At 41.5% G+C, this 27956-nt stretch overlaps 1 protein-coding gene across 2 annotated transcripts in view; it reads left to right on the top strand.

Moving 5' to 3' along the window:
• The first annotated feature begins 5973 nt into the window (after positions 1-5973).
• The window catches only part of LOC115142130 (galaxin-like), a 29027-nt gene continuing 7044 nt past the window's right edge, over positions 5974-27956 (top strand). Inside the window, exons 1-8 of one of the 2 annotated variants that reach the window (XM_029681601.2) lie at positions 5974-6033; positions 6300-6457; positions 6549-6683; positions 8124-8314; positions 8418-8449; positions 8918-9060; positions 12531-12631; positions 13358-13587. In XM_029681601.2, coding sequence (XP_029537461.2) covers positions 8919-9060; positions 12531-12631; positions 13358-13587 — 473 coding nt within the window. In that variant the 5' untranslated portion in view covers positions 5974-6033; positions 6300-6457; positions 6549-6683; ... (1 more) ...; positions 8418-8449; position 8918. Of the gene's footprint in view, positions 6034-6299; positions 6458-6548; positions 6684-8123; positions 8315-8417; positions 9061-12530; positions 12632-13357; positions 13588-27956 lie in introns of both variants that reach the window. The other variant, XM_065000193.1, reaches the window with a different exon arrangement.

Raw genomic sequence — 27956 nt, 5'->3', positions numbered from 1 at the left:
CATTTGTGCAGTTCTTCTGACTCTACCCTGCTACAGCGCACATGGTAAGTGGAAAGCACTGTCATCTCTTGCATCTGTTTGTATGAATTAAATGGGGCCAGTTGTTGAGAGGTGTAGGGCTGTGTGGGCCACTATTCTGCCTCTCAGATTGATGTGTGTACAGTAGACATCAGAGATGATATTGTAATGTGGGATACTATTCTGCCTCTCAGATTTATGTGTGTACAGTATACAGCAGAGATAGTATTGTAATGTGGGCTACTACTCTCACTCTCAGATTGATGTGTGTACAGTATACAGCAGAGATAGTATTGTAATGTGGGCTACTACTCTGCCTCTCAGATTGATGTGTGTACAGTAGACAGCAGAGATAGTATTGTAATGTGGGCTACTACTCTGCCTCTCAGATTGATGTGTGTACAGTAGACAGCAGAGACAGTGTTGTAATGTGGGCTCCTCTTCAGTTACAATAATCCCCAGTGGAATACATTATTACTTATTGTTCTGTGGTTTGGACTTCGGAGTAAAAGCATAATTCATTTATTCCCGGTACGGGACCTATATGTGCTTGCTATATTATTACATATATAATCCCTATAATTAAATCAATAGGGTCTCTGTGGACATAGTTGTAAAGATTTGTCATTTCACTTTTAAAATGCATTACCTTTTATTGTGGCGTAAACACAACCAGTTTTGACGTTTTCATCTGATTGTCAAACTGTCACTTCAAAGGGCTCCTTTACCAGGCTAGCAGCGCACGTTCATCCACTTCCTACCATATTTCAAGCCTCCAAACAGTGGTGAATGGAAAGAGACATCTGTTACACAAAACACCAAAGAAGTGTAATGATATTTGCCGATTGTCATTAGGCCAGAATTGATGTGTCCACTCCTAGGCAGCGTGTGAGTTTCAAGTTAGGGGAAGCTAATGTTCACCATAAAAATGCACCTTTATAATAAAGCATTACATGCGTCATCACATTTGCAGACTTATGTAAGATAGCCTACTATTCCTAAGGTGATCTGTGCATTGGATATTCATAATTTAGGCTAATATAACTCAGTCACTGTTCACAAAATGACCGTTCAATGCTTGGCTGAACGTGTACGGTAGAGTTGGCCTAGGCTATAGCAGATACATTTCTTATACAATATGTTCTTTGCCCGTGAAGAATTTGGCCTTTTATAAACACATTCCATGCAATTCTACTTCACTTTATATGACTGGAGACATTGAAATAATCGTTTTTGATTAGACAAATGACAGGGTAGTCTACTCTGCTGACACTTACAAACAGATCAGTAAAAACAATGTCTGATTAGGGCTTGGTGGAATGGCCAAAATATCATGTCACGGTATAAAAAAAAAGGTATTTTATGTTTTTGAATAATAAAAGTTATACAATTGCTTTGAGTAGTGCGTGACCCTAGGCTGGCAACACATACATTCTATGTGATTTCAATGAGTCTTTCCCCATGCTGATTGTTTTACAGTATACTGTTCAATTCAACTTCAACCCAAAATGACTTTCTGCATTTTCATCAATTTCTGCCTTTCCATCACTCATTTGAGGTAATTCCCATACTGCCTTGTAGGGCTGCACGATATGAGCAAACAATCCAGGCCTTATTTTTGACCAACTGTTGCAATTGAGATGTTATTAGCGATTTAGCTCAAAACACTTGGGTGAACTGTTGGAATCATGGAAGTATGATGGTTATTCTAATTCTATAGTTAGACTATAATAGTGGACACTTTGAATACAGTGTTGTTGGACATGACAACGAATGAAAATGCCAAAAATTATTGTGACAGGGTAGGAACCGAAGTGTTAGTAACTGTTTCCTAGGGGACCCTATAATCTTTGGCTATATTTAATGTTTTTTCTTAGCTACTTTATGTAGCTAACATATTCACGCTTTGTGTATTCCTCTTTGATTTAGAAGATACTGTTGCGCAAACAAGATATATCAGGCTGTATAGCTAGTTACTTTTGCTCTGATTCAGTACATGTATTAACTAGCTAGCCAGCTAACTAGCGATTAGCATTAGCAGCTAACACAATGTAGGCCCAACTTGCTAAGGAAAGACAAACTAGCCGTTTGCAGATGGAAGAAACTCACCTTTCCACATTTTGTCTCGTTACAGCCTTATTCTAAAATGGATGGGAAAAAATGCCCCCATCACCAATCTACACAATTACCCCATAATGACAAAAGCTATTTTTTTTTTTTGCAAATTTATTTTAAAAATGAAATAACACATTTACATAAGTATTCAGGCCCTTTAAGCAGTACTTTGTTGAATCACCTTTGGCAGCGATTACAGCCTTGAGTCTTCTTGGGTATGATGCTACAAGCTTGGCACACCTGTATTTGGGGAGTTTTTACCATTATCTGCAGATCCTTTCAAGCACTGTCAGATTGGAGCATCACTGCACAACTATTTTCAGGTTTCTCCAGAGATGTTTGATTGGGCTCTGGCTGGGCCACTCAAGGACATTCAGAGACTTGTCCCAAAGCCATTCCTGCGTTGTCCTGTTGGAAGGTGAACCTTCGCCGCAGTCTGAGGTCCTGAGTGGTCTGGAGCAGGCTTTTCCTCGATCCTGATTAGTCTCCCAGTCTCTGCTGCTGAAAAACATCCCCACAGCATGATGCTGCCACCACCATGCTTCACTGTAGGGATGATATTGGCCAGGTGATGAGCGGTGCCCGCATTCCTCCATACGTGACGCTTGGCATTCAGGCCAAAGAGGTAAATATTGGTTTCATCAGACCAGAGAATCTTGTTTTCTCATGGTCTGAGAGTCCTTTAGTTGCCTTTTTGGCAAACTCCAAGCGGGCTGTCATGTACTTTTTACTGAGGAGTGGTTTCTGTCAGGCCACTCTACCATGAAGGCCTGATTGGTGGAGTGCTGCAGAGATGGTTGTCCTTCTGTAAGATTCTCCCATCTCCGCAGAGGAACTCTGGAGCTCTGTCAGAGTGACCATCGGGTTCTTGGTCACCTCCCTGACCCAAGGCCCTTTTCCCCCGATTGCTCAGTTTGGCCTGGCGGACAGCTCTAGGAAGACTCTTGGTGGTTCCAAACATCTTCCATTTCAGATTGATGGAGGCCACTGTGTTGTTGGTGACCCTCGATGCTGAACACTAGTGGATGCACATTAAGAAGCAAAGGGAAAACATTGTTGTTGTCATCAACATTGTTGCATGTGTTGCATTGACCATGCAGACTGAAAGCAAGTGTGTCAGGGTCGTGGAACAACAAATTCGCTCCATGAGTAAAAGGGGGACGGTTTATATGGAAAGCGGCATGGAGAGAGTGAGATGACTCAAGTAATGGAGTAAACATTTAACAAACCAAAATCAAATACTGTTATAGAAGGTAATGTAAAAACCCAAACCGGTTTGTGCATCAATACTGGTGTATCATAAAATACAGTATAGTAGACTTCCATCTAAACTGGAAGAGGAAATTATTGTCCAAAAACAAACGTTTTTAAGTGGCATTGACACAACAGTGATGAGAGTGAATATGCACACTCACCGGGGATATGGCCGATGCTCTCCACTGGTGCCAATATCCTAAGATAGGCTACAGGCCTACTGTTCGCTCAATTAAGTTGAGAATTTTGATAACTTTCAAGACAGATTAGAGTTTTTTCATTGCCTTCTCTTTCCAGCAATAGCCATTTGCTTTCCAAACTACATTACTTATACAAAAGTACTGTATGTGGACACCCCTTCAAGCTCACAGAACGGGACCGCCTAGTGCTGAAGCGGGTAAAAAATGGTCTGTCCTTGGTTGTAACACTCAATACCGAGTTCGAACTGCCTCTTGGAAGCAACGTCAGCACAATAACTTTTTATCGGGAGCTTCATGATATGGGTTTCATAGCCGAGCAGCCGCACACCAGCCTAAGATCACCATGCCAAACGTTGGCTGGAGGGGTGTAAAGTTCGCCGCCATTGGACTCTGGAGCAGTTGAAACGTCTTGTCTGGAGTGATGAATCACACTTCACCATCTGGCAGTACGACAGACGAATCTGGGTTTGGCGGGTGCCAGGAGAACGCTACCTGCCCAATGCATAGTGTCGACTGTAAAGTTTGGTGGATGAGGCATAATGGTCTGGGGCTGTTTTTCATGGTTCGGGCTAGGCCCCTTAGTTCCAGTGAAAGGAAATCCTAACGCGACAGCATACAATGACACTCTAGACAATTTTGTGCTTCCAACTTTGTGGCAACAATTTGGGGACCAACACTTTACATGTTGTGTTTACATTTCTGTTCATTGTAGCTAGTTGAAAAGTGACGTACATGTGTGTCAAGTATGGAAAATGTGTGCTAGACATCCGGCAAAACAAAACGCATATGCATCTGGTGGACTTCGGGCATTACTTTCACCCCTGTGCATCATGTACCTTACTTCCCTGACAGAGTTCTGCTTGTATAGCGATATCTGCAATCTGCGATAAACAAAAATATGAATGCAATAAAAGTCCTCCGAAATTTTCCCAACACACAAAAAGCTTATTTCTGACACATTTGGTGCACAATTGTGTTTACGTCCCTGTTAGTGAGCATTTCTCCTTTGCCAAGATAATCCATCCACCTGACAGGTGAGGCATATCGATAAGCTGATTAAACAGCATGATCACGACACAGGTGCACCTTGTGCTGGGGAGGCCACTCTAAAGTGTGCTAGGTGTTGAGTATTTCTGTCTGTAATAAATAAAGCCCTTTTATGGGAAAAAAAAACTATTCTGATTGGCTGGGTGATAGAGGAAAATATAGTTTAGATAATCAATTATGTATACATTAATGATTAGAACCCTTCTATGCTAATACTTATGTTATGATTTGAAAAGTATGGGTTCTTAATTGTACTGTTACTGAAAATGTAAGCAGAAATGAATTGTGTCTGTGTCTCCTGGGAAAGGGATAAGATCGTTTTTCAAACTGATGAGAATGTTTTGGTTGGATTCCATTAGGGGAGAGGAGTTTATCCTTTAGACAGGTTGGAATGTAGATTTATGAGGGGAGTGAAACTATCTCCAGGACCGAATACTACGCCATTGTAAGGCTGGGAGAGGGGGTGTAACTGATGATGTCATTTTATGTCTTCTTTAGCTTTAAAATGTAATGTTCTTTGTATTTTGGACCAGTACTCATCAAGAATAAATGCTGAACTTGTTTTTAAGACTGGTCTCGTGCTAATTCATGCAAATGATAAACTTACAACTTATCATGAATTAGAAATGAGTGTGAATTTAATTGGATTTGGCAATTAAACATAAAGGAATTTAGAATTCCTCTATCACTGGGCCTGGCTCCCAAGTGGGTGTGTCTATGGCCTACCAGGCCCACCCATGTCTGCGCCCCTGCCCAGTTATGTGAAATCCCTAGATTAGGGCCTAATTTATTTATTTAAATTGACTGATTTCCTCATATGAACTGTAACTCAGTAAAATTGTTGAAATTGTTGCATGTTGCGTCTTATATTTTTGTTCAGTATAGATAGTAAGTCAGTGAAATGAGTTGTCATCATTACTCTAAACAGTATAGCCTCTTAGGGCATACTAGTGGATGTGTTTTTTATAGTTGCTGTGGAGATATTAAGCCTGCAGAGAACTTTAAGGAGCGCTAACCCCAGCCATAGGTACCGTTGCTTCCTGACAATACCTTATTCAGTTTTTCAGGCATTTTATCATCAAATTATCTTTATGCGTTTTATCCTAATCAACTTCAGTCACTGATAGGCAGTTGTAATATGCGATTTTTAAAGCAATGAATTATTCAGTGCTTTACTTTTCTTTTCTTTTTTTTACTCTAAAGCAATTTACAGTTACAATATTTTCTTAGTGTGTGTTTTGCAAATATCACACTTAGATTAACAGCATAACCTGAGGAAGCTTTTCACAGAATACGTAGCCAGGACATTGTCTTGATGTGGGGATGTTACTTGTCTCACAGGGCAGATCAATCCTTTTGGAATTCCAGTCTCCGTCCATGCTGGGAAGTTCTACGGCACGTGAGTATAGCAAGTGCCCTTATTGTCTCTGCTCTGGTTAGAAGCTGCCCTTGGGCCCAGATCTTTAGTGGGGATATGCAAAACTGACCTTAGAACAGTGTTTAGGGGCAACTTCAACCTACTACCTTTCTTTAATTAAGATGTGTCATCATGATGTAACTGTATGTGTGTGCATTGTGACTCCACTTTGTCTATGTCTAGTTTATGTGCTGCATATAGATGAAGATAATGCCCTCTAGACATGAAGATGAGCCTCTGCCTTTCAGATCTCCCAGAGATCACGTCTGCGGCGGGGTTAATTATAGCGGTCTAGATTTCACCTGCTGTGAAGGAGCACGGCATAAAGGGGCGGGGCTGTCCTGCTGTGGAAAAAGGGCCTTCAGCCTCACCCAGGCTTCCTGCTGTACCTATTCACTTGAACCTGGTAACTGGGTTAAAATCATACTTTTTTCAGCACCTCCTGAATTTGAATTGATATGCTGTGTGGGTGTTTATCTGTGATTCAACCATTGCAGGTCAACTGACTCTGAATGTAAGCCAGCTGGTGTCAGATTGCTGTGGGTTGAGGGCCTACGACCCACTCAACCAACTGTGTTGTGACTCACGGATCCTGAACAGGACCCAACCCCATGCCAAGTGTTGTGGAAAAGGTCAGTGAGGTGCAGTCTATTGACATGTTTGCTGTCATCATTGATGATGTAGCTGTGTTTGTTTTATTCTCCCCATAGGCAATAACAGAGGTGGTGTTGTAGTGTGCATTTCAAACTGTCCTTTTCAAACTGCCTACATCAGGCAATATATTGTTACCACACTCTGCAGTCTATTAAAGCCAAAAAAGGTGAACATGCTTGTGTTCCTTGCTAGAAACCTTTAGGTATATCGTGCTTTTTTTATTGCACTTTTTATTTGTTAAATTTTCAAACGCCTATATTCACAGACGTCTTCCTCTAAATAAATGTAGCCTAGGCTAGAATATTCTGTTGTGTGCCATAAACTTATTTGCACTGTCATTTATTTGGTTAATTTCGTACTTGTTTTGTTTACTTTATTGGTTTTGTAATTTGTTGCCTATCCAAATGTGGGTTTATAGGCAACGTTTATTTTTTGTTCCAGTTTTAGGTTTGTTTTTGTTCCAGGTTTGCAAGGATTTTCCGGCAGCACGCAACTTGTTTTTCCAAAAAGTTTTGGTCAAGTGGAGGCCCATTAGAATAATCTATCTTGCAATTGTTGGTTCTCTCTCTCTCATTATTACCATATCATACTTTTATTTAGACTATTCACAAGCATAACTTTCTGAGATAGAACTTGGTTACTGGCCTCTTATATTCATTTGAAAGTTGATCATGAAAGATATGCTTGGACCAACAAGTCACATTCAAATAAAATGGGGAATGGGATAAAAAAGCCATTCGAGAGGCCCATGATCATCCGACATTGGAGAGGTGAGTGAGATAAATGTTATCTGGTCATCTCCCTGACCAAGGCCCTTCTCCCCCGATTGCTCAGTTTGGCCGGTCGGCCAGCTCTAGGAAGATTCTTGGTGGGTTGAAACTTCTTCCATTTAAGAATGATGGAGGCTACTGTGTTCTTGGGGACCTTCAATGCTGCAAAAATGTTTTGGTACCCTTCTCCGCATCTCTACGGACAATTCCTTCAATCTCATGGGGTGGTTTTTGCTCTGACATACACTGTCAACTGTGGGACCTTATATAGACATGTGTGTGCCTTTCCAAATCATGTCCAATCAATTGAATTTACCACAGGTAGACTCCACTGAAGTTGTAGAAACATCTCAAGGATGATCAATGGAAACAAGGCTAGTCTTCCCAAGGGCATAAACAGAGGTGGTGTTGTATAGTGTATATTTTAGACTTGGCTCTCAAACTGTATTTCCCAGTGGCGGTCTGTCTACTCAGAATGCTGTTTGGGAGATGTTTCCCGATTCTCATTGTGACAACCACCTTCACCTCACGGCTTCTGTGTTCACTCACTCCCCTTCACAATGTCAAGCTTGTAAGACTGTAGCACTTGAAAGCTCTTGAGTTCTTTTAAACAGTAAATCTCATCAATTGTTATTACCTGTCCCACAGAGCCTTACGATGAAGACCACCAGCTTTGCTGTGGAAATATTATCGAAGGAAGGAAGGTCCTGGCCAAAATGTCCAGTCACCACTGATGCTGTGGAGACCACCAGTTTGACCAGCAAAGCCACTGCTGCTGCTCTGAAACACTATCCCCAGAGCCTCTCAATGCAAGCTGCTGTGCATCATCAAGTTCTAATGTTAGTAAAAAGCAAACCTGCTAGTTTTGTATGGCTGTAATGAAACTTCACATTATGATCGTTTGTCATCTTTGTGTGTATTTTGTTCTCTCTTTTTTTTCAGCTGAGGGGAATTGATGCGAGTTCTCCAAACTGGTAAAGGTTGCCTTCATCCGTATAAAGAACCTCACTTTTATTTATTCAATGTTCCATTCAACCATTTCATTAACAGTCAGGGTTTCAAATAATAATTTTGATGTCTCAGTTGCTAAAAGCCACATTGGGGGTGGCATCCGTTTCAAATTATGCAATATCATTCAAAGAACTACCACTACATGTCAATAGATTTCAAATTAACTGAACAATCTGCAGGTGTCAGGGATTACTTTATTTTCCTTGTGGCTTTTGGCCGAGGCCCGAGATATTGAATGGCCTGCCAACAAGCACAAGAAGGGAGTTTAACTGGTAACCTTTTGTCTGTAGAAAAAGAGTGGTGCAATAATTAGAAACTTGTTTGGTTTTTCACAACTATGCTTGTGTTTGTGTACATATACGTTTATTGTTTATGTATGTGTAGGTGCATGTTGTTGTATTGCATCTCTCTCGCTCTCTGCATGCCTCCAGTATGCCAGGGGAGAGGCCCTGTGGTCGAGGTGCCTGTTTTAACCCAACAACAGAGGGTTGCTGTGAGAACCCTACATCTCTCCAAGGGAAGCGTTACTTGCGTCACCAGACCTGCTGTGAAGGAATACTCAGCCGCAACCCATGTAAGACAGCACAAGGTGTCCGACTAGTTTTATTTTTTATTTTGTTTTTGTATCGGAGGCTGGTGGGAAGAGCTATAGGTGGACAGGCTCATTGTAATGGCTGGATTGGAATAAATATGATGGTGGCAAACATATGGAAACACATGTTTGACTCCGTTTCATCTATTCTATTCCAGCCATTACATATCTTCATATAGCTTCTCCCACCAGCCTCCTCTGATGTGCATGTACACTGAGTGTACAAAACATTAGGAATACTCGCTCTTTCCATGACATAGACTGACCAGGTTGAAAGCTATGATCCCTTATTGATGTAATTTCTTAAATCCACTTCAATCAGTGTAGATGAAGGGGAGGAGATGGGTTAAAACCTCTTAGATGTAAAGTCCCTTTGTTTATAAATCGATCTGTGGACCCCGTAGATCGAAATGGCTTGCATTGAGCGATAGCCCTGGTTCCACCTGGTTCTTTAGCCTGTGTGACATAGGATGTGAAATCTGAAACCACTTGAAGCATGGGATGTCCCTCCTAGCGTTTCAATCACTCTTCTTACTGTCCATCAATTCCTGGCTAAACCCTACATCCCAGCCACTGACAATGCACATGCTTGCAATGGGGTTGGGCCATGTCTGGAATGACACATCATCCCATCGACCTGTCCAAGCATTGTTGATCTATGATTGTATCGTCAATTTATTTTTACCCGGGGCAGGGGGAGAGCGAGTTGTTGTATTGCCTAGCAACACAGTAAAGGATCTGTAATGCAGCCTGAGACTGTGCACAAACGTGTGGTGGCAAAACATTGTAAAAGAGGTTGAACTGCACGTGAAGTCCTGGCCAGCATGTTAAGTGAATGGCACACCACCAAAGCAGGTCCCCGCAGTCAGAAAAGAGCTACCATCTAAACCATGGCAGATCCTAGCCACCTCCTCGTAAAAACAGATTAGAATAAACTGTTATTTGTCACATGCGCCGAATACAACAGGTGTTCACCCTCCACCATACTTTACAGTTGCGATTAAGTTTTTTTCTCCACAGATAGTGTTGTGTGTTCCTTCCAAACAACACAACTTTAGTTTAATTTGTCCACAGAATATTGCCATGAGTGCTGTTGAATATCCAGGTGCTCTTTTGCTAACTTCAGATGTGCAGCAATGGTTTTTTTGGACAGCAGTGGCTTCTTCCACGGTATCCTCCCATGAACACCATTCTTGTTTAGTGTTTTATGTATCATAGACTCGTCAACAGAGATGTTAGCATGTTCCAGAGAGTTCTGTAAGTCTTTAGCTGACACTAGGCTTCTTCTTAACCTCATTCAGCATTCTGCGCTGTGCTCTTGCAGTCGTCTTTGCAGGACGGCCACTCATAGGGAGAGTAGCAACAGTACTGAAATTTCTCAATTTTATAGACAATTTGTCTTACCGTGGACTGACCTTTAGAGATACTTTTGTAACCCTTTCCAGCTTTATACGAGGCAACCATTCTTAATCTTCTGAGATCTCTTTTGTTCAAGGCATGGTTCACATCAGGCAATGCTTCTTGTGGATAGCAAACTCAAATTTCGTGAGTGTTTTTTAATGAGGCAGGGCGGCTCTAACCAAAATCGCCTAACTCGTCTCATTGATTCGACTCCAGGTTAGTTGACTCCTAACTCCAATTAGCTTTTGGAGAAGTCATTAGCCTAGGGGTTCAGATACTTTTTCCAACCTACACTGTGGATGTTTAAATTATGTATTCAATATAGACAAGAAAAATATAATAATTTGTGTCAATAGTTTCAGCACACTGTGTTTGTCTATTGTTGTGATTTAGATGAAGGTCAGATCAAATTTTATGTCAAATTTATGCAGAAATCCAGGTAATTCCAAAGGGTTCAGATACTTTGTCTTGCAACTGTAGGTTAAATTATCGTCTGTCGCATCACGGTGTTATTGCCATTGACGATGTCTATCAAACATCGTTGATTTCTGATTTATATCGTAATATTGTCCAACCCTAGCCCTCAATCCTTACATCATAGCACATTGAGTTTGATTTACAGCCATTCATCTAAAATAATTCATAGATTTTAAACAAAAAATGTTATGTTCGTCATAGATGGACAACATTGATATGGGGTGAAAGGCGGGTTCCTAACAAGTTCAGGAAGCCAAGCAAGAGCTCTGTGATGTTTACAGCAGTGGGAGCAAGAGGGACTTTTAGAAAATATGTACATTTCTCTAACACTAAACATACAAATATGTATTTTACAGTTATAAGGAAGGTGAAATCTCATAGTTAGTGGTTTTATAATTGTATTATACGATATTTAGAAAGCTGTGTGCTTAGGGTTGTTGTCCTGTTGGAATGTGAACCTTTGCCCCAGTCTGAGGTCTTCAGTGCTCTGGAGAAGGTTTTCGTCAAGGATCTCTCTGTACTTTGCTCTGTTCATCTTTCCCTCGATCCTGACTAGTCTCCCAGTCCCTGCCACTGAAAAACATCCCCACAGCATGATGCTGCCACCATCATGCTTCACCATAGGGATGGTGCCAGGTTTCCTCTAGATGTGACTCATCAAACCAGAGAATCTTGTTTGTCATGGTCTCTCAGACACATGTCCTTTAGGTGTCTTTTGGCAAACTCCAAGTGTGCTCTCATGTGCCTTTTACTAGGGGTGGCTTCAGGCCACTTCCATAAAGGCCTGATTGGTGGAGTGCTGCAGAGATGGTTGTCCTTCAGGAAGGTTCTCCCATCTCCAAAGAGGAACTCTGGAGCTCAGGTTCTTGGTCACCTCCCTGACCAAGGCCCTTCTCCCCCCAATTGCTCAGTTTGGCCGGGCAGCCAGCTCTAGGAAGAGTCTTGGTGGTTCCAAACTTCTTCCGTTTTAAGAATGATGGAAGACACTGTGTTCTTGGGGACCTTTAATGATGAAGACATTTTTTGGTACCCTTCCCCAGACCTTTGCCTTGGCACAATCCTGTCTTAGGGACAATTTATTTGACCTCATGGCATGGTTTTTGCTCTGACATGCACAGTCAACTGTGGGACCTTATATAGACAAGTGTGTGCCTTTCCAAATAATGTCCAGTTAGTTGAATTTACCACAGGTGGACTCCAATCAAGTTGTAGAAACATCAAGGATGATCAATGGAAACAGATGCACCTGAGCTCAATTTCAATTCAATTTCGAGTCTCATAGCAAAGGGTCTGATTACTTATGTAAATAAGGTATTTCTTCTTTTCTTTATACGTTTGCAATCATTTCTAAAAACCTGTTTTCGGTTTGTCATTGTGGGGTATTGTGTGTAGATTGAGGAGGAAAATAATCAATTTGATCCATTTTAGAATAAGGCTGTAACGTAACGAAATGTTGGAAAAGTCTAGGGGTCTGAATACCGCAGTAAGTTCTATAGATGTCTATAGCAAACAAGTATTTTTTCATGTGAGTCATCACCATCTCTGTCCTCCCTCCTTCCCATCTGTCTAACCAGGTCCCTACAATGTTGCTAGCTGTGGCTCTCAGGTTTACAATCCAGATATCAACATCTGCTGTGCCGGGCAGATTTCTCACAGGGTGCTTGGGAAAAACCTGGTGAGTCCATTAGCCCACAGAGCTTAGGCCTACAGCTAAATTTAGTTCACTGAACCTCCTCCGCAACATAAAAATGTGCTAACCTCAGTCAAATGAATGTATCATCCACCCACTTGTTGAGTAGTTGTTTGTCAAGGCATGAAGACAATGCTGTACTGTAAATGGATGTGTTTGTAAAAAAAAAAATGTTAATGGTCAAAATAACTAAAAGTGTCAAACTATACGTTGTCCACAGACTAGTTTCAATACACTCAGAATGTTTGAGTGCTGTTTGATCTAAAAGTCTATCAGGGAGAAAATCTGCCCCATGATTTGCCAGTAACAAGGACTATTTGTAGTGGTGAGAGCTTTACTTTGGCTATATGCTGTACTATATGCTGTCAGTTTAGTCTGCACAGTTATTTACTTAAGCCCCATTCCGCAACCAATTAAAGTAGTACAGCCCCTCTATAGTGTGAGAGTGTACCTGACGAGTAACGAGAGCTCTCTTTGGGTCTCTTTTCTATCACGGCACTCTGTCGGTAGAAGATGTGTACACAGGTTTACTGGAAAGAAAATCAGACTTTCTTTTCTAGCGTTTTGACTTTCTTTTGTGATTGTGTGTGAATTTTGTGTATTTGCATGCTATGGTTTGTGAGTGCATGAAGTTGTCTGTATGTGTGTGTGTCTGTTATTTGTGTGTGCGCGTGTGTTGATACCCTGCTGACTGGTGTGTGTCTCTCCCAGTGCTGCGGTAAAACTCCCTATGCTGTAGAGGACCGACGGGTGCTGTGCTGTAACCAGATGTTGTACCTTGGGGTGGAGGCTGGGCACCAGTGCTCCCCAGGTGGCCACTTGTATCTGCCATCCCGTGAAATTGTGTGTGAGTCACGCGTTCATCTCAACAATTCAGGCAAACACTGCTGTGGAGAAGAGACCTACAACCCTCAGGATGAAATCTGCTGCAATGGACACAAGTGAGTTGCTCTGTAGGGTGGAAACTGTAGGTAGATGAACCTAGCCAGGCAGTTTATCCCAAAGACATGGGGTTATCACTGTCTGCAAGTAGAGTTCAGAGTGCCTGAAGGCTAACGATTAGATCACTTCATCTTCAACAGACTGTATCCAGCCTCCCCTTTCCATGTGATGATACAATCCCACTAGGCACGTCAATTCAACATATCTATTCCACGTTGATTCAACATAATGTAATTGAAATGATGTGGAAACAATGTTGATTCAACCAGTGTGTGTGTGTGTGCATGTTTGTACTTTAACTAACGGTGGAAAGTATTCCCAACCATCAGACACTGGGTGTGCATCTTTGTATGTTTATGTCTGGGAAACATGAATGGATGCGACTGTAATGAAATTAAACATACCCACATTCCCAGGCCCACTACCTTCGATTTTGTAGAATTCCGTGGGCGACTAACTGCTTAATGGAATGCACCAAGTCATACAAACCACTGACTCCCAGAGGGCGTCTACCGCTGCAGCCAAAGGTCTAAAGGTCTCCTCCCATCCTGTACTTCACTTCCCTTTTTCCAGTCAGAGGCATTCAGACAGACTACCAGACATTTTAAGAGAAGTGGTATGTCTGCTTTGGGGTCTCTAAGAGGTGGCCAGACACCTCTGGGTTTGGGGGTGGGTAGTGACGCACTTCGATTTGCTTTCTTTTTGACTCTGTGGTTGAATCCCAAATTACTCCCTCATGCTTGTTTATGTCTGATTTCAAGGCATGACACATGTAACAAAGTAAATGCATCCCAAAACTTGTTCTCAACTGGCCTGCCTGTATGTCTGCTTTGGGGTCTCTAAGAGGGGGTTTGGGGGGTGGGTAGTTGTTTTTGTCTACCTAGTCCTGTTGTGTGACTTGTGCTTGACCTCGGTGTCTGACTCTAGGAGGAAGCTGGTTGATTTCTGGGGGGGGATTTGTTCATTTGAACATCATGCTTGTTTTATTATTTCAATGTGAAACATGAATTGCGTCATTCAAGTCACGAGTGTGTCCTGAAGTTGAGGGGTTGACCCTCTCTCGCTACTCTTGAGGTCACCCTCCCGAGTTTCCTCCGCAACATGTGACAACGGAGGGCCCTCAGAGCGAGTTGGCAAGCGCGAGGGGCTGGTTTATGATGGATAACGGGGTGGGAAAAGTACCCAATTGTCATACTTGAGTAAAAGTAAAGATAATGTAATAGAAAATGACTAATGTAAAAGCCATCCAGTAAAAGTCTAAAAATATTTGGTTTTAAATATACTTAAGTATCAAAAGTAAATGTAATTGCTAAAATATACTTAAGTATCAAAAGTAAAAGTATAAATAGATCATTTCAAATTCCTTATATTATGCAAACCAAACAGCCCCATTTTATATTTTATTTACGGATAGCCAGGGGCATACTCCAAAGCTCAGAGATCATTTGCAAATAAAGCATTTGTGTTTAGTGAGTCTGTCAGATCAGAGGCAGTAGAGATGACCAGGGATGTTCTCTTGATAAGTGCGTGAATTGGACCATTTTCCTGTTCTGCTAAGCATTCAAAATGTAACGGGTACTTTTGGGTGTCAGGGAAAATGTATGCAGTAAAAAGTACATTATTGTCTTTCGTAAAGTAAAAGTTGTCAAAAATATAAATAGTAAAGTACAGATATTTTGTTTAACTAGGAAACTTAGTTAAGAAACAAATTCTTATTTACAATGATGGCCTACCAAAAGGCAAAAGGCCTCCTGCGGGGATGGGGGCTGGGATTTAAAAAATAACATATAAATATAGGACAAAACACACATCACGACAAGAGAGACAACACTACATAAAGAGAGAGCTAAGACAACAACATAGCAAGGCAGCAACACATGACAACCCAGCATGGTAGCAACACAACATACCAACAACATGGTAGCAACACAACATGGTAGCAGCACAAAACATGGTCCAAACATTATTGGGCACAGACAACAGCATAAAGGGCAAGAAGGTAGAGACAACAATACATCATGTAAAGCAGCCACGACTGTCAGTAAGAGTGTCCATGATTGAGTCTTTGAATGAAGAGATTGAGATAAAACTGTCCAGTTTGAGTGTTTGTTGCAGCTCGTTCCAGTCGCCAGCTGCAGCGAACTGAATAGAGGAGCGACCCAGGGATGTGTGTGCTTTGGGGACCTTTAACAGAATGTGACTGGCAGAAGGGGGGAGTGAGGCCTAAGAGGGTTTTATAAATAAGCATCAAGAGACGGGTATACAGAGATGACCTGTTTACAGAGGAGTATAGAGTGCAGTGATGTGTTCTATAAGGAGCATTGGTGGCTAATCGGATGGCCGAATGGTAAAGAACATCTAGCTGCTCGAGAGAACCCTTACCTGCTGATATATAAATTATGTCTCCGTAATCTAGCATGGGTAGGATGGTCATCTGAATCAGGGTTAGTTTGGCAGCTGGGGTGAAAGAGGAGCGATTACTATAGAGGAAACCAAGTCTAGATTTAACTTTAGCCTGCAGCTAGCCATACTCCCAAGTACTTGTATGAGGTAACTACCTCAAGCTCTAAACCCTCAGAGGTAGTAATCACACCTGTGGGGAGAGGGGCATTCTTCTTACCCAACCACATTACTTTTGTTTTGGAGGTGTTCAGAACAAGGTTAAGGGTAGAGAAAGCTTGTTGGGCACTAAGAAAGCTTTGTTCTAGAGCATTTAACACAAAATCTGGGATATGTTCGAGTGTGCCCCTGGCTATCCGTAAATTTAAAAAACAAAAAAATGGTTCTGTCTGGTTTGCTTAATATAAGGCAAGATAGGCAGCACCTATCTGGGCCAGGGCGCTCTTGAAAAATAGATTTTAATCTTAATGAGCCCTTCCTGGTTAAATAAAACATTAAAATAATACATTTTTAAATTATTGATACTTTTACTTTTGATACATATTTTAGCAATTTTATATTTTAGCAATTACATTTACTTTTGATACTTAAGTATATTTAAAACCAAATACTTTTACTCGAGTAGTATTCTACTGAGTGACTTTCACTTGTACTTGAGTCATTTTCTATTAAGGTATCTTTACTTTTCCTCAAGTATGAGAATTGGGTACTTTTTCCACCACTGGGTTTTGGTAATCTCTCTTCATTGCTCAATCTGTTGATTCAAGCAGTCAATGAGCTAAAATAATTCATTCTTATAGCTAGACTCTCCAGATTGCATTTCTTTGAGTGCTATATTCATTGAAATATAATGGTTAAAATCCATCAAATTCTAAATAATCAGTACTTATGGCTTTGAGTTCACCGAACATGACAGCTCTTTAAAAAAGATGAATCCTTATTAATCCCTCTTCAGAGGACAAATATCTTTAAACTTTTTTTACAGCTTTTTTGCTACATAAACTCAGCAAAAAAAGAAATGTCCCTTTTTCAGGACCCTGTCTTTCAAAGATAATTCGTAAAAGTCCAAATAACTTGACAGATCTTCATTGTAAAGGGTTTAAACACTGTTTCCCATGCTTGTTCAATGAACCATAAACAATTAATGAACATGCACCTGTGGAATGGTCGTTAAGACACTAACAGTTTACAGGCAATTAAGGTCACAGTTATAAAAACTTAGGACACTAAAGAGGCCTTTCTACTGACTCTGAAAAACACCAAAAGAAAGATGCCCAGGGTCCCTGCTCATCTACGTGAACGTGACTTAGGCATGCTGCAAGGAGGCACGAGGACTGCAGATGTGGCCAGGGCAATAAATTGCAATGTCCGTACTGAGAGACGCTTAAGACAGCGCTACAGGGAGACAGGACGGGTTGACTGTCCTCATAGTGGCAGAGCACGTATAACAACACCTGCACAGGGTCGTTACATCCGAACATCACTCCTGCGGGAGTGGTACAGGATGGCAACAACAACTGCCCGAGTTACACTAGGAATGCACAATCCCTCCATCAGTGCTCAGACTGTCCGCAATAGGCTGAGAGAGGCTAGACTGAGGGCTTGTAGGCCTGTTGTAAGGCAAGTCCTAACCAGATATCACCGGCAACAACGTCGCCTATGGGCACAAACCCACCGTCGCTGGACCAGACAGGACTGGCAAAAAGTGCTCTTCACTGACAAGTCACGGTTTTGTCTCACCAGGGGTGATGGTCGGATTCACGTTTATCGTCGAAGGAATGAGCGTTACACCAAGGCCTGTACTCTGGAGCGGGATCGATTTGGAGGTGGAGGGTCCGTCATGGTCTGGGGCGGTGTGTCACAGCATTATCGGACTGAGCTTGTTGTCATTGCAGGCAATCTCAACGCTGTGAGTTACAGGGAAGACATCCTCATCCCTCATCCCATCCGTAGCACACGCTCCAGCAGGTGTATCTCACTGATCATCCCTAAAGCCAACACCTCATTTGGCCGCCTTTCGTTCCAGTACTCTGCTGCCTGTGACTGGAACGAACTGCAAAAATCGCTGAAGTTGGAGACTTTTATCTCCCTCACCAACTTCAAACATCAGCTATCCGAGCAGCTAACCGATCGCTGCAGCTGTACATAGTCTATTGGTAAATAGCCCACCCATTTTCACCTACCTCATTCCCATACTGTTTTTATACTGTTTTTTAAATTTATTTATTTACTTTTCTGCTCTTTTGCACACCAATATCTCTACCTGTACATGACCATCTGATCATTTATCACCCCAGTGTTAATCTGCAAAATTGTATTATTCGCCTACCTCCTCATGCCTTTTGCACACATTGTATATAGACTGCCCATTTTTTTTTCTACTGTGTTATTGACTTGTTAATTGTTTACTCCATGTGTAACTCTGTGTTGTCTGTTCACACTGCTATGCTTTATCTTGGCCAGGTCGCAGTTGCAAATGAGAACTTGTTCTCAACTAGCCTACCTGGTTAAATAAAGGTGAAATAAAAAAATAAAATAAATAAAAAATGTGGTACCCTTCCTGCAGACTCATCCTGACATGACCCTCCAGCATGACAATGCCACCAGCCATACTGCTCGTTCTGTGTGTGATTTCCTGCAAGACAGGAATGTCAGTGTTCTACCATGGCCAGTTAAGAGCCCGGATCTCAATCCCATTCAGCACGTCTGGGACCTGTTGGATTGGAAGGTGAGGGCTAGGGCCATTCCCCCCAGAAATGTCCGGGAACTTGCAGGTGCCTTGGTGGAAGAGTGGGGTAACATCTCACAGCAAGATCTGGCAAATCTGGTGCAATCCATGAGGAAGAGATGCACACTTAATGCAGCTGGTGGCCACACCAGATACTGACTGTTACTTTTGATTCCCCCCCCCCCCCCCCTTTGTTCAGTGACACATTATTCCATTTCTGTTAATCACATGTCTGTGGAACTTGTTCAGGTTATGTCTCAGTTGTTGAATCTTGTAATGTTCATACACATATTTACACATGTTAAGTTTGCTGAAAATAAACGCAGTTGACAGTGAGAGGACGTTTCCTTTTTTGCTGAGTTTATACATACATTTTACATATACATTTTACATATACATTTGACATACATGGTACTTTTATATAAAGCAGTCACATAACAATGATACTTTACCAAACACAAGCTCTTTAATCCCGCCACTCAGCCCATCCCACCTGTCTCCATAGACCACCCTCGTTTGGTTTCCATGTGCCATATATTTTTCAATTGGGCTGTGATGTTTTACCAATTTTTTTTTTACCTTTCTAATTGTATACTATCCACAGTTTATGAGCTAAAGATGAAAACCTTTCCTACGAGTATTATTATATTATTTATTGACTGACTATGACTTTCCAAATCGCCAAACACTGCTATTTGTAAGGTTAGTTTTTAAGTGCATGTTGTGATTTTTTTTAACCATTCCTGTACTTGTGACCAGAAACAAGCTACATAGGGCCAATACCAAAATAAATTATCCATTGATTCGGTCTCTTCGCAGCAAAATCTACAGAGCTGAGATTGTTTTATGCTCCATATATATATATAGCATTCTGTTGGTGGCAATCATTTTATATAATAATTTAAAGTGTTGTATAATAATTTAAAGTGTTGAATCAAGTGTAGTTTTTTTGTACCAGTTCATGAACCATATGCCATGGAATTGGTACATCGAAAATATCTTCCCATTTATTTTGCAACCGTTATGGTGCAGCTGTCAACATTTTTGTCCTCAAATTAAACTGGAATATTAAACTGGAATATTTTTCTATTTATGCCAGTTCATTTCAGCCAATTTGTATCTTTAATATATGGCAGTTTTATTGCGGTTTTGGAGCAGTGGCTTCTTCCTTGCTGTGCGGCCTTTCAAGTTCTCTACCTTCTCCCTTTTCCACTTGCCTCCATTTTTGTTGTAGTGCTGCAATCAGTTGGTTGGACGTTTGGATTGAGGTTGTACGTTTGGATCCCCACATATATTTTCGATAACTGCATATGTGACATAACTCCTCCGTTTCTATTCATAATGTCATTAACAAATCTAATAATTAAAAAAAAAAAATTCCATAAAGAATGTTTGTTTTTTAAATTATCAGTATATTTGAGTTGAACCATAACCATTTGTTGTAATATTTGTTCTTTCTTTTCTGGAGGATAAAACTGAAATTGTAACCAGCTTTGCATGGCGATACTTTAAACAAAATGTCATTTTCAATTAGTAGGAAATGAGAAGTTGTAATCTGTATAGAGGCAAAAAGGACATTTTTGAACAATGGATGAGCCTTTTTTAATAATCTACTGGAGAACCATTTTGGGTTTAAGTATAACTTATGTATGAGTGAAGCTTTTAGTAAGAGGTTTAAAGCTTTAATATTTTATAATTTTAGCCCCCCAAACTCATATTCGTTATAGAAATAGGCACGTTTAATTTTGTCTGGCTTAGCATTTCAAATCAAATTAAATGTTTTTTGCTCATTTGATTTAAAAAAACAAGTCATCTGGAGTAGGCAGTGCCATTAGTGTAACGATCAGAGACGACTAACGACACCTGCCTCTGATTGAGAACCATACCAGGCCAAACTCAAAAACCAACATAGAAAAACAAACAGACTGCCCACCCCAACTCACGCCCTGACCGTACTAAAACAAAGGCAAAACAAAGGAACTACGGTCAGAACGTGACAATTAGTAAGTAAATTAGTAAGTAAGTATTCTGTGATAGGACCAAAGAGTTCATCAATATGATTTTTTCCATAAATAGACAAGTATTTACATCGCCATGGTTTCAGAATATTATCTATTGTTGCTAACTTTCTATTGAAATTAATTGTGGAAAGTTAATTTATACCAGGTATGTCTACTTCACCATCCACCCATTTTATTGGTAAACTAACAAGGTATTGTCAACACAATTTTTTTTAACGATCCAATACGTCACATATGTCAGAGTCAAGGCCCGCGGGCCACATCCGGCCCGCAAGAAGGTTTTTTACGGCCCCTGGGATGATCTTGATTTATTATTAGAACCGGCCCGCAGCAAGCCGGCAGCCCGCAGATCTTTTACACGCACCAATACTACATTTCCCACAATGCAAAGGTGACGCACCGAGCAGTAGGCTGCTTCATTTCAATATTTATTGGCACAGCAGTCGTCAGCATCACAGTAAAATTAACTTTCAGATACCCATCAAAAATGGCAAAACGGAAGGTGGATACTGAGAACCGGGGGTTTCAAACAAGGTGGGAGTCGGAGTATATGTTCACGAAGGTAGCTAAACCTGTGTGTCTTCTGTGTGGAGAAAGTGTGGCGGTACTGAAAGAGTATAATCTGAGACGACATTATGAAACGAAACACGCGGACAAAAACAAGAATATGGACATGGAACAAAGGCTACAAAAGGCAGAGGAATTAAAACGAGGCCTCAAATCTCGACAGGCTCTGTTCAAAAAAGCCAAATCACAAGGCCAGGCTGCTGTCAAGGCCAGTTTTATTTTGGCAGAAGAGATCGCTAAATCAGCCCGGCCATTTACGGAGGGGGATTTCATCAAAAACTGCATGATTAAAGTTTGTGACGAAGTTTGCCCAGAAAAAGGCAACTCTTTTTAAATGTGAGTCTGAGCAGAAACACCATTGCCGAGAGAGTAGACCAGTTGTCCATCAATCTAAAAGAGCAGCTTGTGAAAAAGGAAAAGATTTTGTGCATATTCCTTGGCTGTGGATGAGAGCACCGACATTTCTGACATTGCCCAGTTGTCAATTTTCATCCGCGGAGTGGACTCCAACCTAAGCGTGACAGAGGAGTTTTGGCTTTACGTCCTATGCATGGCACAACTACGGGGCATGATTTGTATGAAGAGGTGTCAAGATGTGTAAATGAGATGGAGCTGCCTTGGGAAAAACTCGTGGGTTTGACAACCGACGGAGCACCTGCGATGTGTGGACACAGGAGCGGACTGGTGGCGAAGATACGGGAAAAGATGCAAGAGGAAAACGCGACAGGTGAGCTGACAGCTTATCATTGTATCATACACCAGGAAGCGTTGTGCGGTAAAGCCTTGAAAATGGAGCATGTAATGAGCATCATCACGCGCACAGTTAACTTTATCAGAGCCAAAGGTTTGAATCACCGCCAGTTCAAGGCATTTCTGACGGAGTTAGAAACGGAGCATGGTGATTTGCCTTATCACACAGAGGTGCGATGGCTAAGCCAGGGAAAGGTGCTTCAAAGATGTTTCGCAAAGCTTCGTGAGGAGATTTGTCTGTTCTTGGACAGCAAAGGGAAAGACACAACACAACTCCGAGACGAAATGTTTCTGTGTGAAATGGCTTTTCTGTGTGACATTACGAGTCATCTGAATGCAATAAACTTGCAGCTGCAGGGTCGGGATCGTGTCATCTCTGATATGTACAGTACAGTGAAGGCATTTAAAACCAAACTGACTCTGTGGGAGACGCAGATGCGGAAAGAAAATTTGAGCCACTTTCCCAGCTGCCAGACCATGAAAGAGAAGCTCTCTACCAGTGCGTTCCCGAGCACACAGTTGGCTGATAAAATAGGTATGCTTGCCGCTGACTTTCGACTTGCTGACTTTGAAGCACAAAAAAGCAGGTTGGAACTGCTCGGTAACCCATTTGCTGTTGACGTGGAAAGCTCACCACCAAACCTCCAAATGGAGTTGATTGACCTCCAATGCAATGATGCACTGAGGGCAAAATATGCGGCAGTGGGTGCTGCGGAGTTCGCCCGTTTCCTCCCGGCACAATGCCCCAGCTGCGCATCCAGGCTGCTCAAACGTTGTCTATGTTTGGCAGCACATACCTGTGTGAACAACTGTTTTCTTTGATGAACCTGAACAAAACATCACACAGAAGTCGACTTACTGCTGAACACCTCCACTCAATTCTGAGGATTTCTTCAGCTCAGAGCCTTACCCCGAACATTGATGAACTTGTGGAAAAGATGGGACACCACCAAGTATCACCCTCAACCTCAAACAAGTGAACATTACTGTGCAATCACATATTTAGAGTTTTTACTCAGTTCAAGTTTAAAAGTTAAAATTTAATATTTGTTTTCACTGCATGTTACTTCTCCTTAAACAAAGTGTTGTTTTTGATTAATAGATTTTTGCACTTTATTTTTGTATTTCAATCCAATTATATTTTAAAAATATTTCAGTTGAGTGGATGATAGAAAATTGCTATTATTGTTTTTTCTTTGAAGTAAATTTAGCCCACTTTTGCTAAAATAGAAAATATAGTCTACTGATGGTGCCTTGAATACCGGTTTCTTTCATTTAATGTTCATGTTATGGGGATATTTATATAAAGGAAATTTGTCTTTTGTGTCTGTTGAAAATTAAAGATTACTGACAGAGCCATAAGAAAATATTGCTTTATTTATCTGATCATATTGTAATATATTTGTTAGGTTTTCAGTAGGTTCAATTAGGTTCACTAGACTATATGCGTCATTTAAAAATTTTTCAATGAACATTCGAACAGTCCGGCCCTCGTCTTGTAGCTGATTTTTTTATTTGGCCCTCCGTCCATTTGACTTTGACACCCCTGCAATACGTAATATGGTGCACTTGTCATAATTAGTTTTTAATCCAGAGAGGCTAGAAAAGTGATCAAGATCTTCAATGAGACTGTGCAGGGATCCAGATTGCAGACTTGTGAAAAAAACGCTTCCCGGTTGGGATGGTGTTCTTCGGCTTGCAAGCCTCCCCCTTTTTCCTCCAAACATAATGATGGTCATTATGGCCAAGCAGTTCTATCTTTGTTTCATCAGACCAGAGGACATTTCTACAAAAAGTACAATCTTTTCCCCAATGTGTAGTTGCAAACCGTAGTCTGGCTTTTTTATGGCGGTTTTGGAGCAGTGGCTTCTTCCTTGCTGAGCGGCCTTTCAGGTTATGTCGATATAGGACTCGTTTTTACTATGGATATAGATACTTTTGTGCCTGTTTCCTCCAGCATCTTCACAAGGTCCTTTGCTGTTGTTCTGGGATTGATTTACAATTTTTGCACCAAAGTACGTTCATCTCTTGGAGACAGAACGTGTCTCCTAATTTCTTTTGATTTTCCCATGATGTCAAGCAAAGAGGCACTGAGTTTGAAGGTAGACCTTGAAATACATCCACAGGTCCACCTCCAATTGACTCAAATGTTGTCAATTTGCTTATCAGAAGCTTCTATAGCCATGACACTATTTTCTGGAATTTTCCAAGCTATTTAAAGGCACAGTCAACTTAATGTACAGTGGGGCAAAAAGGTATTTAGTCAGCCACCAATTGTGCAAGTTCTCCCACTTAAAAATATGAGAGAGGCCTGTAATTTTTATCATAGGTACACTTCAACTATGACAGACAAAATTAGGGAAAAAATCTGTTTTTCTGCAAAGGGACCAGGACGACTGATCCGTGTAAAGGAAAGAATGAATGGGACCATGTATCGTGAGATTTTGAGTGAAAACCTCCTTCAATCAGCAAGGGCATTGAAGATGAAACGTGGCTGGGTCTTTCAGCATGACAATGATCCCAAACACACCGCCCGGGCAACGAAGGAGTGGCTTCGTAAGAAGCATTTCAAGGCCCTCGAGTGGCCTAGCCAGTTTCCAGATCTCAACCCCATAGAAAATTTTTGCAGGGAGTTGAAAGTCTGTGTTGCCCAGCAACAGCCCCAAAACATCACTGCTCTAGAGGAGATCTGCATGGAGGAATGGGCCAAAATACCAGCAACAGAAAACATTTGACCTCTGTCATTGCCAACAAAGGGTATATAACAAGTATTGAGATAAACTTTTGTTATTGACCAAATACTTATTTTCCACCATAATTTGCAGATAAATTCATAAAGAATCGTACAATGTGATTTTCTGGAGTTTTTTTCCTCATTTCGTCTGTCATAGTTGAAGTGTACCTATGATGAAAATTACAGGCCTCTCTCGTCTTTTTAAGTGGGAGAACTTGCACAATTGGTGGCTGACTAAATACTTTTTTGCCCCATTGTATGTGAACTTCTGACCCACTGGAATTGTGATACAGTGAATTATAAGTGAAATAATCTGTCTGTAAACAATTGTTGGAAAAGTGACTTGTGTCATGCACAAAGTAGATGTCCTAACCGACTTGCCAAAACTATAGTTTGTTTACAAGAAATTTGTGGAGTGATTGAAAAATAAGTTTTAATGACTACAACCTAAGTGTATGTAAACTTCCTACTTCAACTGTAGATTAATTAGCCAGATCTGTTTTTGGTCCACTAGCATATTTAAAATAATCCATCTTCCTTGCAGCGCTGTTCGCACAGTTTGCACAATCGGATCAAAATGTGTATTAATTAGTATAATCACCCCTTTTGAGTATCTTTGCCCATGACACAAATATATTTCTCCCTCCCAGTCCTTTTTCCACCCAACCTCATCTATATTTGTAGAATGAGTTTCCTGTAAACAATAGATATTATATTCTCTTTTAGCCATGTAAAAATTTATCTTCTTTTTTTATGATCTGCTAAGCCATTACAATTATAACTGGCTATACTTATTTCCAGACTTACCATAATGATACCCAAGTTTCAATTATACTTACCACAACCAATATTTGTAGACTTACCATTAAAAAGCACCACAATGATTTAAGTGTCAAAAAATGGTGCCGAAGAGGATGGCTAACGTTTTACATGTCTGTAATCAATTGTGCTATTTTGTTCGATTTTTAGCGTTGTTTATAACTTATTTTTTACTTATTTTATACACAATGTTGCTGCTACTGTCTCTTATGATGGAAAATAACTTCTGGACATCAGAACTGGGATTACTCACCACGGACTGGAAGAAGCTTTTTCATTTAACGAGTCCGACGAGAAAGCTATACTGCTCCCACAGGCCCAGATCCCCACCTTTTGCGTGAAGAAAAGACGTTGGAAAAGAGGACGCAGATCAGGCTGCCTTTTGAGAATTCTTAGGCGAGCGAGTAAACTCCCATTACCATCAATTCTACGTGCTAACATGCAATCATTAGAAAATAAAATAGATGACCTATGATTACGATTATCCTATTAACGGGACATTAAAAACGGCTGAACGAAGACACGGACAATATAGAGCTGGAGGGATTTTCAATGCACTGGCAGAACAGAGACGCTACCTCTGGTAAGACGAGGGGTGGGGTGTGTCTTTTTGTCAATAACAGCTGGTGCACGCAGTCTAATATTAATGAAGTCTCGAGGTATTGCTCGCCTGAGGTAGAGTAGCTTATGATAAGCTGTAGACCACACTATCCACCAAGAGAGTTCTCATCTATATTATTTGTAGCTGTCTATTTACCACCACAGACCGATGCTGGCACTAAGACCGCACTCAACCAACCCTATAAGGCCATAAGCAAACAAGAAAATGCTCACCCAGAAGCGTAGCTCCTAGTGGCTGGGGACTTTAATGCAGGCAAACTTAAATCAGTTTTACCAAATGCATACAAAGCTCTCCCCCGCCCTCCATTTTGCCAATCTGACCATAATTCTATTCTCCTTATTCCTACTTACAAGCAAAAACTAAAGCAGGAAGTACCCGTGACTCACTCAATACGGAAGTGGTCAGATGGCGCAGTTGCTACGCTACAGGACTGTTTTGCTAGCACAGACTGGAATATGTTCCGGGATTCATCCAATTGCATTGAGGAGTATACCACCTCAGTCATTGGCATCATCAATAATTGCATCGACGACGTTGTCCCCAAGGCTAGAGCTGCCGCTTTCAAGGAGTGGGACAATAATCCGGACGCCTATAAGAATTCCTGCTATGCCCTCAGACAAACCATCAAACAAGCAATACATGATTAAGATTGAATCCTACTACACTGGCTCTGACGCTAATCAGATTTGGCAGGGCTTTAAAACTATTACGGACTACAAAGAGAAACCCAGACGCAAGCTGTCTAGTGACGCGGGCCTACCAGACGAGCTAAATGCATTTTATTCTTGCTTCAAGGCAAGCAACACTGAAGCATGCACTAGAGCACCAGCTGTTCTTGATGCCTGTGTGATAACGCTCTCGGTAGCCGATGTGAGCAAGACCTTTAAACAGGTCAACATTCACAAAGCTGCAGGTCCAGATGGATTACCAGGACGTGTACTCAAAGCATGCCCGGATCAACTGGCAAGTGTCTTCACTGACATTTTTAACCTCTCCCTGACTGAGTCTGTAATACCTACATGTTTCAAGCAGACCACCATAGTCCCCGTGCCCAAGGAAGCAAAGATAACTTGCCTAAATGATTACCGCCCGTAGCACTCACATCGGTAGCTATGAAGTGCTTTGAAAGGCTGGCCATGGCTCACATCAACAGCATCCTCCCGGATACCCTAGACCCACTCCAATTCGCATACCGCCCCAATAGATCCACAGATGAAGCAATCTCAATCGCACTCCACACTGCCCTTTCCCACCTGGACAAAAGGAACACCTATGTGAGAATGCTGTTCATTGACTACAGCTCAGCGTTCAACACCATAGTGCCCACGAAGCTCATCACTAAGCTAAGGACCCTGGGACTAAACACCTCCCTCTGCAACTGGATCCTGGACTCCCTGACGGGCCGCCCCCCAGGTGGTAAGGGTAGGGAACAAGACGTTTGCCACGCTGATCCTCAACACTGGGCCCCCTCAGGGGTTTGTACATAGTCCTCCCTGTTCACTCTCAACTGCGTGGCCAAACACGACTCCAACACCGTCATTAAGTTTGCTGATGACACAACAGTGGTAGGCCTGATCACCGGCAACGATGAGACAGCCTTTAGGGAGGAGGTCAGAGATGTGGTCGTGTGGTGCCAGGACAACAACCTCTCCCTCAATGTGAGCAAGACAAAGGAGCTGATCATGGACTACAGGAAAAGGCGGGCCGAACAGGCCCCCATTAACGTC

The sequence above is a fragment of the Oncorhynchus nerka genome, linkage group LG14, assembly GCF_034236695.1.
Source record: "Oncorhynchus nerka isolate Pitt River linkage group LG14, Oner_Uvic_2.0, whole genome shotgun sequence".
In the NCBI taxonomy this organism is placed as follows: Eukaryota; Metazoa; Chordata; class Actinopteri; order Salmoniformes; family Salmonidae; genus Oncorhynchus; species Oncorhynchus nerka.
The sequence above is the reverse complement of the archived record's forward strand: the minus strand, read 5'-3'. Positions and strand labels throughout refer to the sequence as shown.